Here is a 16817-nt window from a genome sequence, read left to right on the forward strand (position 1 = left end):
ACTCTCTATCCTGGTGCCAGACACCCTGTCCTCACTAATACAAACCACATGGCCCTAGAGCACTACAACACACTGCGTGCCTCCAGCTGCCCTTGCCGACTTCTCATTTAAAAGGAGAGGAAGAGAGCGAGAGCAAGGGAGCCCCCCTCCCCTGCAACACACTCCAAACCACCATCCAAGCCCTTCAAATCAACCCTGCGACCCACTCCCTCCCACCTCTCTTCTGTACCTCATCTCTTCTCTGGGTGCTTAATCTCTCCAGCAGGCTCCAAGAGAGCCAAGACAATAGTCTCACTGTTCAACACTGAACCAAACCACTTTGCCACCATTATTAACACATTTTCAAATGCCCTTTTCAGATTTTTATACTACAAACTACGTTAACGGCCATCATGCACTTGGCTCTGTGCTTTTGGTGTTTTTCTCCGCAGACCCGGAGAGCACAAAAGTTTCTTTTACTGCCCGTTGTTGAGGTGACAGCTTTAGGGACTGAAAAGGGAGGAACAACATGGGCGGAGTGTTTGAAACACACAAAACTGCAGCAGCTGTGTTTAAAGGGACTCCTGGAAACAGCTGTGTGTGAAGCATTAGTGATTATGCATCTTTTCAAGTATTTTGGCACAACTATAGCAATAACACTGAGTTACTAACAAGCATGTACTTTATAAATACACCTTGAATACAGCACATGAGCACAATCTACATTTGGAGCCTTAAAGGGACCACAGTACAACTGAGACCATACTGTATTACACCAATGTAACTCATAAAAACATCCCAAAACTAACTCGGACTCACCCTCATAAGAAGACACTCAAGCACAAAAGGCTCAGTTATTTCCACATATTTGCCACTGATAAGGCTCTGCCCCAGAGGGAGCATAGACAAGACCATGGCCAAAATTAATCCATTTGCGGGCGCTGGTGCAAAGATAGGCAATGGCCCCAGTTTACTACCACCGCTATCACCTCTTTGTAAAAATGCACCAAGTGAGCACAATAGTGAGTAATGAGTAACACTGAATGTAAACATAACTTTGTTTGTTTGAAAGAAAACTCCAAAGGGTACCTTTAACTGCCAGAGCTATAACTTTTCTCATTTTTAACTTGCCTTTTTGTATATTCTGAACTGTGTAGTCTTTCTAAAATCAGAAAACACATATTGCAGGGACAAACCAACCTCCCTTGAGCTGGAAGGTCATGCAAATTACACAAATATTGCAGATTTGTTACTCCTGTATATGGGATATTGTGACATACATTATCCTGTATGACACAATTTGCCCATATGCATGTGTAGTTCAGTTCCATCAACAACTGTCACTGCTGTAGACTACACCCTCTCTACCTTGCTATGCACTCAGTGACCAGGTGCCCCTGGCAACTCCTAAAGATCCCCGCCCTGCCCCGATGAGGAGGGTTGTTTGCACTGTTTCATACATAGCTGCAGTGTGTGGGCTTCTTGCCAGTGCCTCGCCCCAGCTCCACACACTACAGAGGGGACATTTTTTTTTATTGTTTCTCCCCAGTCAGCTGTAAAGCAGGAGGCCGGGGGCTGCTCTGGATTAGCCATGCTCCGTGCAGGAAGCTCCCAAGAGGGTGCCATATCAGTCTGTTGTGGAGACCCCCACTTTCACTGAACTCCCCTACACCACCATCTACTCCCTTGCTCTGCTTGCATCATTTAATCTCATCACCCTCATCTCCAAGTGAGCTTGAACTCATTGTTCTTCACAACACACCCATCCATGGTGACTGTAAAAAGGCAAAAGAGAGAAGCGAGTAATCCCAGTCCTCCATCTGCCCTAACTCAGGGGCTTACAGGGCTTACTGGGGGCCCAGAAGTGTGCTCACTGAACATCCTTCTATTTACGACCTGCCTCAGAGTAAAATCACTCTCGAACAGCCTCCGCGGCCCCCTAAAGTGGGCTGAGCCCAATCCCAATGTGGCCCCACTCTTTGAGGTCATCTACTGCCATTTTGCAATAATGTTCAAGATGCAATTTATACAAAAACAGCCTTTTTGTCATGGTATGTTTTATGCCTCCATATGGTTGCTACGGTTCCTTTTCTTTTTTTTCATTCCCAAGTATCTGTTTCTTGAGCCCTGCTTATGTTTCCAAAGGAAAAGACTTTTCAGCCTCTTAAAATGTGCTTTGAATTAGCTTTTTATATTTCTTGATATTTATGATTTGTGCCACTCCTTGTATTGTCTCTTTTGATAAATATTTCAAACAACATCAAGGGATAATCTTGCTTTGATTCATCTGCCAACAAGCAACAAGAGAATCATTTTCAAGGCCTTTGTGAAGGCTTTGGTGTTTGGGCCAAAACTTGCTGCCTTGCTCATGTGGTAGATCAAAATCCAATCCATTTCAGTTACCAAGTTATGGTTACAATATTCTCTCACTGACCTAATGTCAATACATTTGGACATCTGATAACTCACCAGTTTATCTAATGTTTCAACTGGGTTTTGTGAAATGTCTTGGAATTTGCTATGCATTTCGAAAGTCATTTCTCTCCTCTCTTACTATATAACACTGACATCGTGGATCCATACCTGTTTATCTATACAGAGATACACTTCCAGGCATATCTAGCAACTAATCCACATCCTCAGTCCTCTTTCTTTCTATCCCTGACTCATTCAGGGCGAAATCTGGCCATGAGTGCACAGTCCAGCCAGCATGTGAAGGGTTACAGCTGCAATCGTTTTCCCTGGCTTGGCCTGGGCCCAGAGGCTTAATAAAGGGAATTAATGGAGTGCACTATCTGTCAGATTCCTAAACACAGCTGGAGCGGATGTCCATCACCCCCAAGCTGCCCAAAAAACTTACTATCCTACTTCAACAACATACCCGTTCCCCTTTCCCCTCACATTACCCCCTGAGTGCTGACTCTGTGAAAGAGCCCCAGCTGATTGTGAAAGCTGTTTATGTATCATCACTGATGGTAATTACACAATGTGGGATAACAAACAGGGAGAATGGAAGCAAGGAGGGGGAGCTGCTATGAGTATGTTACCATGGAGTGAACATTTTGGTTATGGGGACAGCTGCTGTCATGGCATACAGGGACACAAGTGATCTGTGTAAATACAGCCAAACTAATAATACATGCTATGCACTCACAAGCATGTGGCTGGCCTTGCAGCACACAATGCCCCCTGGCAAGGACGATGCTCTACAAAACCTACACACATACACACACTCAGTCAGTTCAAGATTTCACATCTGATTAGACACTCTTAACATGTGAAAAAGAACTGAAAAGTGTGCTTAATGTTTGACTTTAAAGTCAGGTAACATGAGTAGCCTAATGTCAAATGTTGAAAAGGTTTAATGGAATACTTTCATCAAAAATTCAGCACTGGGATGGGATTTTAAGCATATTTTCTCTGGGGAAGGCAATTAATTTTTACAATTTCATGATAGTTCAGAGAGTCAGACTTTTTGGCAGTGTTCCATTCGAACTGCAGCCTAAATGAATGGGTTTGTGCCAGCAGGAAAAACAAACTGGAAACAGAGGGGGGTAGCAGGGCAAAAGGGGACAGTAACACAATCCCTAAAAACAGACTTTATCGGCTCCTGCTATGTTTGACAGGTTTCTTATGCAGACCCAGGGGATTCAAGATTTCAGAGGGCACTGGCAAATGGCAGTTGGTGTCAGAAATCATTCAGCAAGAGTTTATCTTTATCCATCTGACTGCCACACTGCAGTATTGTGCAGCCGCTCACTAAGTGTTCAGGCAGTAGGGTATGGATGTCTATGTGTGAGAAAATGCACACTGGCAGGGCTCCAAAAGCAACACAGAGGGTTCAGAATTCTCCCCAACATGTTCTCCAACCTCCTGAGGCCATCCAACTCACAAACTGGGTCATGGTTTAACCTGGTTCAGGTGCAATTTTCTGGGGTCACCAGAGATCACACTGAGTGACTTAACAGAGACACAGAGGAAGGCTTTCATAGTCCAGGTGTGACTTCACCAGCATTGCGTTAATGGTCCTCTGTCAGGGCAAAGAGACTTAAGGAAATCTGGGAAAAAAGGGGATTTGGCACAACTACATATGTTTCTCAACTGTCACACATTTAGTGGTGGGCCTGATTCAGCTGACATTCTTACACTAGGAGCATCAGATGGATTTCAGAAAGAAACTTTTGGTAGTTGGGCATCATATTTAATATCATCGTCCCAGAATATGTCAAAGGGGGTAACCTTGTCTCAAACTGAAAAACAAAATGCTTTAAAGGAATAGCAGACATTTTGGGCAATATGCCTATTCGCTCTCTTGCCAAGAGTTAGATGAGAAAATTGATACTCGTGTCTGTACGGTAGATATGAAGCTACCACCAGCAACCTGTTATCTTAGCTCAGCACAAAGACTGGAAATGGGGGACAACAGCTAGCCTGGCTAGCAGCACCTCTAAATCAACCACTAATCAACACGTTATATCATGTTTGTTTAATACATACTGTAAAAACTACAAATGACACAGATAGGGTAGGAGTGACACAGGGCAGGGGATAGGTGCGGGACTATTTCTTGGTTGTTGGTCTTGTTGTCACTGCAAGGTTACCAGGCAACCAGCGGAGACTCCATTGTCAAAAATCTGCTGGAAAATTACTAAGCAACAACAATATGGTAATGGTGCTGGAGAAATTAAAGCCCATGGAGAGATTAGCACCTTCCTGCTGCTGGCTTTAAAGTTTCTTTGTCTTTGGCTTGGTATATCCCATGCCTGACAAACTGGAATGAAAAACACCTGGTCACATTGCATCAAGTTGGCCCAAGTGATGAGAGCTGGTTGTTTGACCCTTGGAACTGACAGGAAGGCATACTCCACCTGTGAGCTGGCAATTGTAGGATGGCTGTTACTGTATGGGCAGGGTGATACCTGGTCCCCACAATGTTGAGTGCAACACATGCAAGAGGGACAAAAACTGCTCGAGGGACACGACACTGCAGCTGGCCTTGTCCTGGAAGGAATGCACTGCAGAATTATGAGCAATGCGCAAATTAATAAGATAACTTTCAATTTCACAATACTCCATGAAACTACCCAAGGACGTAAGCTCAAGCTTAGGGCAACTGGGACAGAGTGACTTAAATAGTTCCTCACAGGATCTCATGGACCAGCAACACTGGTCCACCAAAAGCTGCTTTTCAACAAAATATATGGTAAAAGTAAGTTATTATTTAAAGGGTGAGAAACAATGGATGTAAATAGGGCAGGGCTGGATGATACTGCTGATATCAATTTGAATAAGAATATTTTTGTTATTTATTTTTTTATAAACTCTTTCTAATATTTTTATGTTCATTGCAACAAACTGTCTTTCACTGCTATGCACTCCATCAGATAAATCTCTTCATATGTACAACGTGGAATTATTAATTTCAACAACAGGATTTTATATCATCATTGTATGATACCACAGAAAGCCAGTGAAGGATTATATTGAATTATTGCCCAACCCTCCTCTTGAGATTTGATGATGAATATGTACTGTCTGGGTGTTGTCTCATACTGTATATATATTCAGTGATATGATACCTAGCAGTAAATGTTGAGGGAGAAGGCTATATGCAGGTACGACTGTTGGCCTCAACATTAGCTCCACATGGATGCCACAGCCAAGGCAGTATATTTGGCTCTAGGGCATTGATTAGTGCACTGCATTAACATCACATTACAGCAAAGCTGCCAAACAATGATGCTATCCTGCAGGGAAGAGACAAGTCACAACAGGAGTCTTGTAATGAACCTCTTGACTTGTGAGACACTACTGCATAAAACATTCAGCTGCATTAACATCTATAATTTTTTGATCTTTGTGAAAAAAAGTAGGTGCCGTGCTAACCCTGCCCCTCCACTCTTCAAATTGCTACTCAGTGTTGTGAGCATCAAATGTCAGCTACACTTTTTTCTGTTTAGTGCCTTTTCGCACATTTAAAAATATCAACAAAATAAATATGCTATGTATATATATATATCTGCCAAGCTAATTAAGTTATATTTATAGCATTGGTTTTAAAATAAGTTCCAATAGTAAGGCAAGCAGTGGGAGTTCATTAGATTTAAGCATTAGAATGAGGGCAGTGTTATCACAAATGGCTGCTTTGTGCACCATGAAAAATGAACTTTTTCTTCGACAGTCTCAAGGGAGGAGGCCAGTGACCTTCACAATTTTCCCCCAAAACAGCAGCCGCTACATGGAGGGGCAACCCATGGGGGGCTATGAAGGGAGACGCCGGTCCTCGTGAGCGCAGGGGGGTCTGAGTCTACCTGAACAGACCACAAGGAAACCCTTCATGAACCACCCTCCCCTCTCTTATTTACACTTACAAACACATACACACACGCACATGCATCCACATTCACCCACCCAAACACACACACACACACACAATGGATGCTTATACAGTACTTAATGTAATATGTAAACTGTATTCTACAGCAGTTAATCAAAGAAAAATGTATGACATAAAATATGTTCTTGTGCCAAGTTACATTAATTCAATCATGAGTCTGTACATGTATATTCCGCCCTTTTTCCAACTCAGTTTTCACTACAGTACATGCAAAGCTGTTTCAACCTTCCCACACTGTTTGTTTGTTCAGCCTCGAAAGGCTTTCCCTTCTGGAAAGAGCGGTGGCACACTGATGTTTACTGTAACCATATTCCATTTCAAACACATGTAGCTTTTTGCAGTCAATGCTCTAGTGTGGCTGACCTTCTTGATCTCATCTCCAAACAAAACAGCACAAATTTACGATCTACAGTATTACATACTCCAACTCCTATAAGAGCTGCATTAACATCTGACAATAATAAAATTTTAACTATTAGAGAAAAAATTCATCAAGTCCTGCCTTCAACCGGTACCGACTTATCTTCAAACACAGGAACCTTAGAAACAACTGTAAAACCTGATATATATTTTGACTGCTTTGCTCCTATCAACCTTCTTTAACTAACTTCGACGATTAATTTATCTAAGCCACCAACCTGTCTCTTAGACCCCAATCCAACTATGCTGCTTAAAGACGTTTTACCCTTAGTTAGCACTTCTTTACTGGATATGATCAATCTGTCTTTATTAACAGGCTATGTACCACAATCCTTTAAAGAACTGCAGACACAGAGACTGCACTGGTGAAAATTACAAATGACCTTTTAATTGCATCAGACAATGGACTTGTCTCTGTACTTGTTAGATCTTAGTGCTGCGTTCGACACCATTGATCATCACATCCTATTACAGAGACTGGAACATGTAATTTGCATTAAAGGAGGCACACTAAGCTGGTTTAAATTCTATCTAAATCAGATCGATCTCAGTTTGTACACGTTAACGGTGAGTCCTCCGTGCACGCCGAAGTTAGTCACAAAGTTCCACAAGGTTCTGTGCTTGGACCGATTCTATTCACCTTATATATGCTTCCTCTAGGCAATATTATTAGGAAACACTCCATAAACTTTCATTGTTATGCGGATGATACCCAATTATATCTATCGATCAAGCCAGATGAAACTAACCGGTTAGCTAAACTTCAAGCATGCCTTAAGGACATAAAGACCTGGATGACCTGCAATTTTCTAATGTTAAACTCAGACAAAACTGAAGTTATTGTACTTGGCCCCAAACACCTCCGAGACACATTATCTAAAGATATAGTTACTCTAGATGGCATTGCTCTGGCCTCCAGCACCACCGTAAGGAACCTCAGAGTTATCTTTGATCAGGATTTATCCTTTAACTCCAACATGAAACAAAGTTCAAGGACTGCCTTCTTTCACCTACGCAACGTTGCAAAAATCAGGCACATCCTGTCTCAAAATGATGCCGAAAAACTAGTGCATGCATTTGTTACTTCTAGGTTGGACTATTGCAATTCCTTATTATCAGGCTGCCCGAATAAATCCCTTAAGTCCCTCCAGTTGAACCAGAATGCTGCGGCACGTGTACTGACAAGAACTAGGAAAAGAGATCATATTTCTCCAATATTAGCTTCTCTGCACTGGCTCCCTGTAAAATCCAGAATAGAATTCAAAATCCTTCTCCTCACCTATAAAGCTCTTAATGGTCAGGCACCATCATATCTTAAAGAGCTCATAATACCTTATTACCCGACTAGAACACTGCGCTCCCAGAATGCAGGGTTACTTGTGGTTCCTAGAGTCTCCAAAAGTAGAATGGGAGCCAGAGCCTTCAGTTATCAAGCTCCTCTCCTGTGGAATCAGGTCCCAGTGTGGGTTAGAGAGGCAGACACCATCTCCACATTTAAGAGTAGGCTTAAGACTTTCCTCTCTGATAAAGCTTATAGTTAGGGCTGGCTCAGGTGAGCCCTGAACCATCCCTTAGTTATGCTACTATAGGCCTAGACTGCCGGGAGAGTTCCCATGATGTACCTCTTTCCTCTCTCCTTCTCTCCCTCTCCATCTGTATGCATTTTTATCCCATTACTGCATGTTACTAACTCGACATCTTCTCTCTCGCATAGGTCTGCGCCTTCTCGTTTCTCTCCTCTCTTCTTCTGTCGCTTTCAGCAAGTATTTCTGCTTCTAGAGCTGCAGAGGCTGGATCTGTGGTTGTGGGCCATTTGCTGCCCCTGTGTTCCTGCTCGACAACTGCTACAACAGTTGTTGTTATTGGCTCTGTTACTAATACTGACATTATTTTTCCTATAGCTGTCATTCCTATTATTAATTTATTAATATTAACACTACAATTACATTTCTACTATTTAAAAAATTCTAGGTGGTATTTTCATTGTGCCTCCCTCTCTCCCACTCCCACCCCCCCTTTCCCAAAACCTCTCTCTCTCTCTCTCTAAACCTAACACGGCAGCGGCGGATGTCCGCCCACCGTTGAGTCTGGTTCTGTCCAAGGTTTCTGCCTCTTAAAGGAAGTTTTTTCTTGCCACTGTCGCCAAATGCTTGCTTATGGTGGGATTTGTTGGGGCTCTGTAAATAATATTATAAAGAGTATGGTCTAGACCTGCTCTATGGGATAAGTGCAATGAGATAACGTCTGTTATGAATTAGGGCTATATAAATAAAACTGAATTGAATTGAATTGACATTATAAACAATGTCTGCCAATGCAGCCTCAGTTAGGAGACACAGCCAGGTTGGGAAATGGTAAACACTTTCTGTAGAAAAAGTATTTAGAGATGCTATTTGATGAGGTGTGAGTCATCATCGTGGTTACATATGTTGACACTAACATGATTAGTATGTTGATGACATCTTATTTTTTTCCCCTCTCTGTTACAGAACAAACATTCTATCAAAATAGCATGGGTACAACGAATGCTAAAAATGTAAATTATGTTACGCAACTTGACCTTGACCTGAGAATTTGTTACTCCTACCTTGTCTGTGAGACTGGCCTGTTTAACTAGCGACTGGTCACGGTCCATCTGGCTCAGAGACAGCTGTTCCCTCAGGGCCCTGCTTTCCTCCAGCTCGCTGACCTCAGAGCTCTCACCTGGGATTGGGAAACAGATCATGCATACAGAAGTGTCAATCTTACCGCATGGGGTATAATGATAACTGATGTCTAGCAAGGCAGATTTGTTGTTTGTACTGCATGTGTTCAATGCTTTTGTATGTGCATTTGAATTGAAGCTCTCTTCCCTACCGGCTGGCTGCTCTGCCAGGTTGCGGGTGATGATCTGGCAGATGTGGGTGGAGACAGGCGTAGGCGTGACACCGGACTCCTGTCCATCACCTCGAAGTGTCAGAGTCCTCTCTCCTGAGCTGCCATCAGAGTGAAGCAGGGACTCCTCCAACTTCTACAATCATACCAGTCACCCCAACACATCACATAAAGGCACAACTCATTAAGGTTAAACTATGAGGAAAACAGTGGTGGAAGAAGTACTTTTACTTTTACTAAAAGTAGTAATACCACATTCAAAATCTTACATAAGTAAAAATACAAGACTATAAGCAACAAAATGTACTTACTCAACAGTAATGGTACTCATTAAACAGAATGGACACTTTCAGAGGTTTATATATTATATATTACTAGATTATCATTATTGATTGATTGATTTGTATTTTTTGCATTGTTTGTATCTGTTTAATTTTTGATCTTTAAAGTAACTGAAAGATAAATGTAGTAGAGTAAAAAGTTCAATATTTCCCTCTGAAATGTAGTGGAGTATAAAGTAGCATAAAATGGAAATTCACAAGTAAAGTACAAGTACCTGTAAATTGAACTTAAGAACTGTACTGGAGTAAATGTACTTACTTTCCACCAATGGAGATCAAAAATAAAATCTAAATCCTAACTTGTCCATTATAGTATTTTATTTTTTCATTTGAGTACAGTGTTTGTACTGGAGTCAATAAGGTGGGCCTAAGTACTCACAAAGAGGTGGGGAGAGAGACATTGTACATCCAGTCTCAGGTAATGATTTCTGCCATAAAGTTTTCCTTTCAACAGTGATGGAAGGTACTTTATTTGATTATTTCCATTTTCTCCTACTTCATACTTCTACTCCACTACATTTCAGAGGCAAAAATTGTATTTTAACCCCACTAAACTACATTCAGATTATCAAAATATAATCAACAAATACATTATGATGTATTATTATAGGTTAAACTATCCAACAGTAGGCCTATATACAGTAAACAAGTTCAAATTAGCTCCACCTTTACCAGCTGCAACATTAAAGTGATGCTTACATTATTTCATCAATAATTATAATAGTTATTATTAACTTAATATATATGAGATGGGCCGTTCTGCATAATGATGCAGTTACACTTAATAAAGCCTACAGATTTATTTTAGAGTATTTTGTAACATTTCAACAGCTTATTAGTTGAGATTCAACAATTCAACTGTTTCACAAATATGTTAAACATCTACAGAAAAGCGAAACAGTTGAAATGTTACAAATACTATCTGTAGGCGGACTATCCAAATAGTTGTCTCGCCAATGATGCTAATAATTTTGCACTTTTTCACAAGTACATTTTTGAATGCCTGACTTTTACTTTGAATATTAAATGTTCTGAGGACTTCTTCAACCACTGCCTTTCAATAGGCTGTTTTCACAGCAGACATGTTGGCTTATAGTAGGTGCTACTAATCACTGTAAAAGTGGCTATGTTCTATTCAAGTGTCCCAAATATGAAAGACGCCAACACAGTGACAATAGCTGTTATGTTACCAACCTGAATGACAGCCTCCAGTCTAGGTGAGTGTGAATCTTGCTCCCGTTGAGAACTCATTGCAAAACTGGCCCAGCTTTAACAATAAAATGTTAGTTAGTAAAGTTAAACCTTTCATTTGACGAGACAGAAACGTTGCTCTAACGTTAGCTTGCTATAATTTAGGCTAATAAAACTTAAGATATAGAGAAGTCAAACAAACACAAACCTAGCATGTCATTAGAATTATGTAACAACAAATAAAGGTCGTACTGAACTGGTGCCCGCTTACAGAAAAGGCTAGAGAGTTGAAAAAGAATCACTGACAGAACTTTTTAGCCAGGAAACTTCAGGAGCGACTGCAGGCAAGTAGCACCATTCTAATCCCAGTCGATGTTACCAGGGTGACCACGCGCTTCCGGGCTGTTGCCATAGAAACAGAATGCTGGCTTGGGTGTTTCCATGGGAGGACAGACGCCATGAGCCAAGCTAATGGATTCCGATGGGTTAATGATCAGCAAGTCACTAAAGGCAAAGTGAACACTGTTTTCCCAAAGAGGATTTACATCTAGCTGATCATTTCTCAAGACCACATTTTATTAATAATTCCAGCATTTACAGTTCCAAACCCGTGATATACAACCAGTAATAATAATAATAATCATCATCATCATCAAAACAGCAGTCCACAAACTATTTCTATAAAGATTTAATGATTCACAAGCTCCATTTAATAACACAAAAAGGAAATCAGATCTCAAACACACGATACAAAGTATAAATAAACATCTGCTGAGCAGCCAAGCAAGGCCCTAAAACCAACCAAGAATACCTGAGGATCATGTAACACTATTCTAGGGAACAATGACATCCTGAGCTAAACATGTCATTTGCACACTAGATATGATAGGAACATGTCTCTGTGAACTCTTTGACCATGAGTTTAGTCTTGTGAGAACAGGAGGCCATTATGTTGAATCTATGGGGAAAAGCTCATTCCACTGGGATGGATCAAGGAAGATGGTGCAGACTCCGCTGTAGAACCAAAGTCTTGGCAGGAAGCACTCCACCTCCCAGGTGTTGGACGCTCGGTTGTAAATCTCCACTTCCACCCCGTAGTCCCCCTCCATACCTTTCCAATGGCCTCCGGTGACAAACAGCTTGCCATCCAGCGTCACCAGGCCGCCATTCTCATGCAGCATGTGGAGAAGCTGGACCTGAAGAGAGGAAAAAGTCAAAAGCAAAATAACAGGAGAATAATACAAATGATTATGTTTGCTATAATCCTCTTGAATTAGTATTATTGTATTATGACTAGAGTCAGCAGTGATAAATAAGCCCACCTTCTGCCACATGTTTGCCTCCGGATCATAAGAGTAGACTTTCTTAGTGTTGTCAGCAACCAGATATATAGTTCCATCCACACAGACAGAACGAGGAGAGGACAAATACTTAGGGATGAAGGGCGAACATATGCTGATCCAGCTATCTGGAAAAAAACAAACAAGTAAACACATATATGATTTAGAACAAGAAAACGCAAATATCCATACTGAGTTCAAAATCATGTTTGGGTTTTGTGAGCTAGTTAAACAGATGTAAAGAAAAAAGAACAGTACTTCAGTCAATAGCTTTATTATGATTCAACACAATAGGTGAGAAGACAATTAGGTGACAGTATTAAGTAAATCCTTTAACTACAAATTTGGTGAAAAAAAACAAAACTGCTTTATCATCAAGGGGGGATCAATAATCATAAACACTCAACTAAATATTTAAAAGAATTGGGGAAAGAGAGCCTAACGTTGAGATTTCAGAAAAATGGAAAAAACTGACAATATCCAAGACTCAAAATGGCGGCACTAGAAATGGAGCTACATCAACAGGACTGCATAAATGAACGAAATATTGTGAATGCATTCCCAAAACTTTTTTTTAATGTAGCAAATCTCTTGCCAATAATAACTGCTTTGAGTGGAAAAAAAAAAAATCGGACCCCTCGGGGATATGAGGTTTGCTTTGATCATCCTTACCTATAACAGGGTTGTAACACTGCATGGCCAAAGCATTGTACTTCACAGCGCACGAGCCAATCACATAGAGCTTCCCGTGACAGGCTGTGGCAGTGAAGTTAGTCACATATTTTAAGGCGGGGCATGCCAAGGCCCAGGTGTTGTTGTAAGGGTCATAATGCTCAACTTCAACACAATCTGCTGTTGTACCTAAAAGAGGGAAATGTAAGTAATGAGCGATGAGGTCGAATCATGGTCTCACAAATGTAAACAAATACTTAAATTTAAAGATGTGTGTGTTTGTGGCAGAACACACATTTAAAACACTGCCCTGTTCTTACAACCTGGCCATATTTGAAACTACTCAACCACAAAGACGAAATGCAAGCAAATTCTTACAAACTATCACCGCAGAGGTAAGCCACTGAGGGCAGATGAGCTACTTGAGTTTATCAAAGTTTTCCATTGCACTGCAGGTTTAATTCACCACATACAGGACTGTATTTATTTTCTTACCTCCAATGACGTAAATCTCCCCGTTGAGCGTTGCCGACGTGTGGTTAGTCCGAGGCCGGAGCATGGGTGCCACAGTAACCCACCTCCCCTCTCTTGTGATGTACTTCCAGGTCTCTGTGGTCGACCAGGTGTTGGTATTTGCACCTCGCGAGCCCCCTGTCCAACAGAAAAGAGCACTTTGTCAAAAGTCTGACGTTACGCATTTCTCACCAGAGAAAGAAATTAGTTCTGCTCAAAACTGTTTATCATTACTTTTTCTGTTTTTGCTCCTTAAGTTTCTGTGTTTTAAAGGGTTGTATACACTTGGCTCACCTGTGACATACACATCATTGTTCAAGGAGACCATGGAGTAACCCCACTTGTTAGGGTTGGGGAAATTAGGGAGCTCATGCCACTGTTCTACAGAGAAAAAGAGAGTTAATGTATGAGCATCATTCAGAGAGTGAGGGGAAACTAGATCAAATGTTCACAAATACGGTATGCAAATGACAAATGTATACCAGGGAAATTAGACAAAGAAGCACAAATGTCCTCAAGGACCATTTAAGTGAAAGTAAGTCAAAGTTTGGTCAAGAAAGAAAAACTGTTAACAAATGTAACTTTTCTGGCACAGCCCTCCACACTGTGGCCATATGAAAAACACAGACATTGATGCCTTCTCCCACAACCCCTCCCCATTTGAGGAACTGAGAAGATGATCCAATTTTGTCACATCCAGAGCGCATTCCTGCAGAGCTGTTTTTCTGTCAACGCTACATTTAACGACCTACGACACATCTGCCAAACTGTTTCGACGAATCAGTTTGGCAGATCATTTCGCAACAAATTTCTGTTGTAAAATGGATTCTGAACTTAAACAATACTTGAAATTATGATATGTGCATTTGTGTGTACTTGTCTTTGTGTTGTAGAAGGCACAGTTCCTGAGCAGCAGTCTTTGCAGTCTTGGGTCTCTGTCCTCATCTTCATCTGAGCCATCTGAGTCATCTGAGTCATCCAGTGAACGACCTCCCATTACGAACAGCACTTCTTGCAGGTTTGGTTGTGGACTCTGAGAGCTGAGTCTGTCCATATATTCTGGTGCCAAATCCATTTTCTAGAAAAGTAAAAGGCATGATTGTTTTTGGAAATCTACTCAGATTGAGCAAACAAAGATAAGAGAGAAAAGAAGGAGGAAGTGTGAGCTCACTAACCTCTGTGTGAATTTTTTCCACGGCCTCTCTGCAGCTGGGAGAGGCCTGCACCAGGCTGTCCGTCAGCAGGGTGTTAGCCAGGTAGTCCAGGCTGAGTAGAGAGAGACGGGACAAGGCAAGGAGTTCAGGGAGGTGGCAGAGCCGAGACTCCTTGTGGTGCCTGACCCATTTCAGGATGGCCTCCACACGGGTGCACTCTGACCGGATTTGTAGTCCTTCGTCAGAGAGGCAGGCAACCAATCTGTCCTTTCCCAACGGTAGAAACTCTTCACCTTGTTGTACAGCCTCAAAGTTCTCCAAGAGGAAGGCCCACGCTTTGGCCACCACCTCAGGGCATCCATGGATCGCCCCAAACTCCAGGATTCCCAGGCAGTTGGTTGCGTCAATCTGGTGCTGGAGGTATCGGCTGCACACGGCTCTCACGGTCTGGAACTGCAGATGGCTGGAGGTGCAGATCAGCCCCTCCACATTGCTTTGGTTGATGGTCAGTTTGCCTGTGTAGGCAAAGTCCAGCAAGCAGCTGAGTATATCAGGATCAACATCATGAAGCTCCACACGCGCAGCTATGCTCTCCACAAAGTCCCCCGTGAACATGCAGTGGAAGTACGTGCTGCAGAGGGCCAACACGCCACGGTGACAGGGGAAGTCCCGACCGCCTGCGCTCAGCGTTACATCGACCAGTTTGGGGTGAGAGCAGTGGGAGTGCAAGCCCTCCAGGATGCTCTGAGGATGGGAGGATAGGCAGAAGTCCAGGTCATCCACATTGCGCACCATGGTCCACTTCAGTTCAATATGTAGATCAGGGATGGTCAAAAACTGTGTTTAGAGGTCACCTGCAAGTGTAGAAAAAAATACATAGATATGCAGAGGAAATTATTGTCATTTTTCACAGCAGATCAGCAATAACTTCACCATGAAGTACAAAATCTTATTCCATTTAAATTTTGCAGCCCTAATAAACGTCTTATTTGGAAGACATTTTTGAAGTAACTGCATCACACAGAGAAACTGCAGCTTAGAAAAAAAGGTGGCCTACAGGAAGGGTTTGTCAGTTATTACTTACAAAAAAGATTTCTTTGATTTTACAATTAATGGTAAAACAGAATGCATTTTTGTACTATGGTGCAAATAAAAAAGGCCTAAAAGAGAGCTGAAGAGAAGTGTACATACATTTTGAGTATTTAAGTGTAGAACTTTTCTCCTCAGTGACCTTTCTGATTTGAGGAAAAAAATGAAAAGTATCTTGTAAAAAAGTGCCTTGTCTTCTTAAGTGTGGCATCACTGTGTTGTTAGAAGGACTACAAAGTTCTTTTGGCTTATGATTACTTCAGTGTGATATGTAATAGTATGACTCTAATCTCCTCCCAAGCCAACAATAAATTACATTTCCTGTCATCAAATACTGTCAAATTAAATAAGTAACCAACAACAAACTCACCACAGAAGCAGAGAATGGAAATAATGGCTCATCTTTCCAGTAAAAAAGCTGTTTGTGGCTAAGCAGCTGGTTTGATCAACATGGAGTGGGCAGCATGGCGAAAAGCTTTTGCCTAGTCATTGGGACGGGCTGCCTGTCTTTCAGTTATTTTTAGGACTGACAGTGACGCTGTGCTGAAGTGGATTCCAAACAACATGCATGGGAGCCACAGCTGCTGTTACAGGCACATTTGTACCATTTTATCAACAGGCCTGGAAGCTAGCAAAGGAGATACATGAGGTAGCACTAACTTTGTTGTATGTCACAATTTATTAAAACAATTAATTCATGATACTCCAGCAAGACAAAGTACTGTATGTCTGTATAGGAGTTAAGATATGTGAGGTTTGATTAAAAGTGCCTTAAAAAAGATAAGAAATGAAAAGAAGATGGAATGTCACTGAAATGAGTCTTTGCAATAGGGTGATAATAAATAAC

The 16817-nt window shown here is 41.6% G+C and overlaps 2 protein-coding genes across 10 annotated transcripts in view; both read right to left on the reverse strand.

The window, feature by feature from the left end:
* crocc2 (ciliary rootlet coiled-coil, rootletin family member 2) overlaps positions 1–11611 on the reverse strand; it is a 33987-nt gene extending 22376 nt beyond the window's left edge. For 5 of the 8 annotated variants that reach the window (XM_044199209.1, XM_044199207.1, XM_044199210.1 and 2 more), the window contains exons 1-4: positions 11411–11570; positions 11206–11278; positions 9653–9806; positions 9384–9499 (exon numbers count right to left, since the gene is read on the reverse strand). In XM_044199209.1, coding sequence (XP_044055144.1) covers positions 9384–9499; positions 9653–9806; positions 11206–11262 — 327 coding nt within the window. In that variant the 5' untranslated portion in view covers positions 11263–11278; positions 11411–11570. Of the gene's footprint in view, positions 1–9383; positions 9500–9652; positions 9807–11205; positions 11279–11410 lie in introns of all 8 variants that reach the window. The other 3 variants (XM_044199204.1, XM_044199206.1, XM_044199205.1) reach the window with 3 other exon arrangements.
* Positions 11612–11757: 146 nt separating this feature from the next.
* Positions 11758–16492, reverse strand: klhl30 (kelch-like family member 30). 2 transcript variants are annotated; one of them, XM_044199250.1, is made up of 8 exons: positions 16341–16492; positions 14903–15735; positions 14604–14805; positions 14022–14108; positions 13710–13865; positions 13215–13403; positions 12525–12666; positions 11758–12398 (listed from the first exon to the last, which is right to left on the reverse strand). In XM_044199250.1, the coding sequence occupies exons 2-8, from the start codon at positions 15674–15676 to the stop codon at positions 12356–12358; spliced, it is 1593 nt and encodes a 530-aa protein (XP_044055185.1). In that variant the 5' UTR covers positions 15677–15735; positions 16341–16492; the 3' UTR covers positions 11758–12355. The 2 variants fall into 2 exon arrangements, with proteins under 2 accessions (XP_044055185.1, XP_044055184.1); XM_044199249.1 differs by having other exon boundaries at positions 12525–12670.
* Between the last annotated feature and the right edge of the window lie 325 nt (positions 16493–16817).

This window comes from Siniperca chuatsi, linkage group LG6, assembly GCF_020085105.1.
Source record: "Siniperca chuatsi isolate FFG_IHB_CAS linkage group LG6, ASM2008510v1, whole genome shotgun sequence".
Classification (NCBI taxonomy): Eukaryota; Metazoa; Chordata; class Actinopteri; order Centrarchiformes; family Sinipercidae; genus Siniperca; species Siniperca chuatsi.

What these genes read in the sequence shown, in the direction of transcription:
- klhl30 (XM_044199249.1), bottom strand. Translation starts at nt 15,676, where the DNA reads ATGGTGCGCAATGTGGATGACCTGGACTTCTGCCTATCCTCCCATCCT. An exon ending in TGGAAAAAATTCACACAGAG is followed by an intron (nt 14,806 to 14,902) that starts GTTAGTGAGCTC and finishes TTACTTTTCTAG; the next exon opens with AAAATGGATTTGGCACCAGA. An exon ending in CAATGATGTGTATGTCACAG is followed by an intron (nt 13,866 to 14,021) that starts GTGAGCCAAGTG and finishes TCTGTTGGACAG; the next exon opens with GGGGCTCGCGAGGTGCAAAT.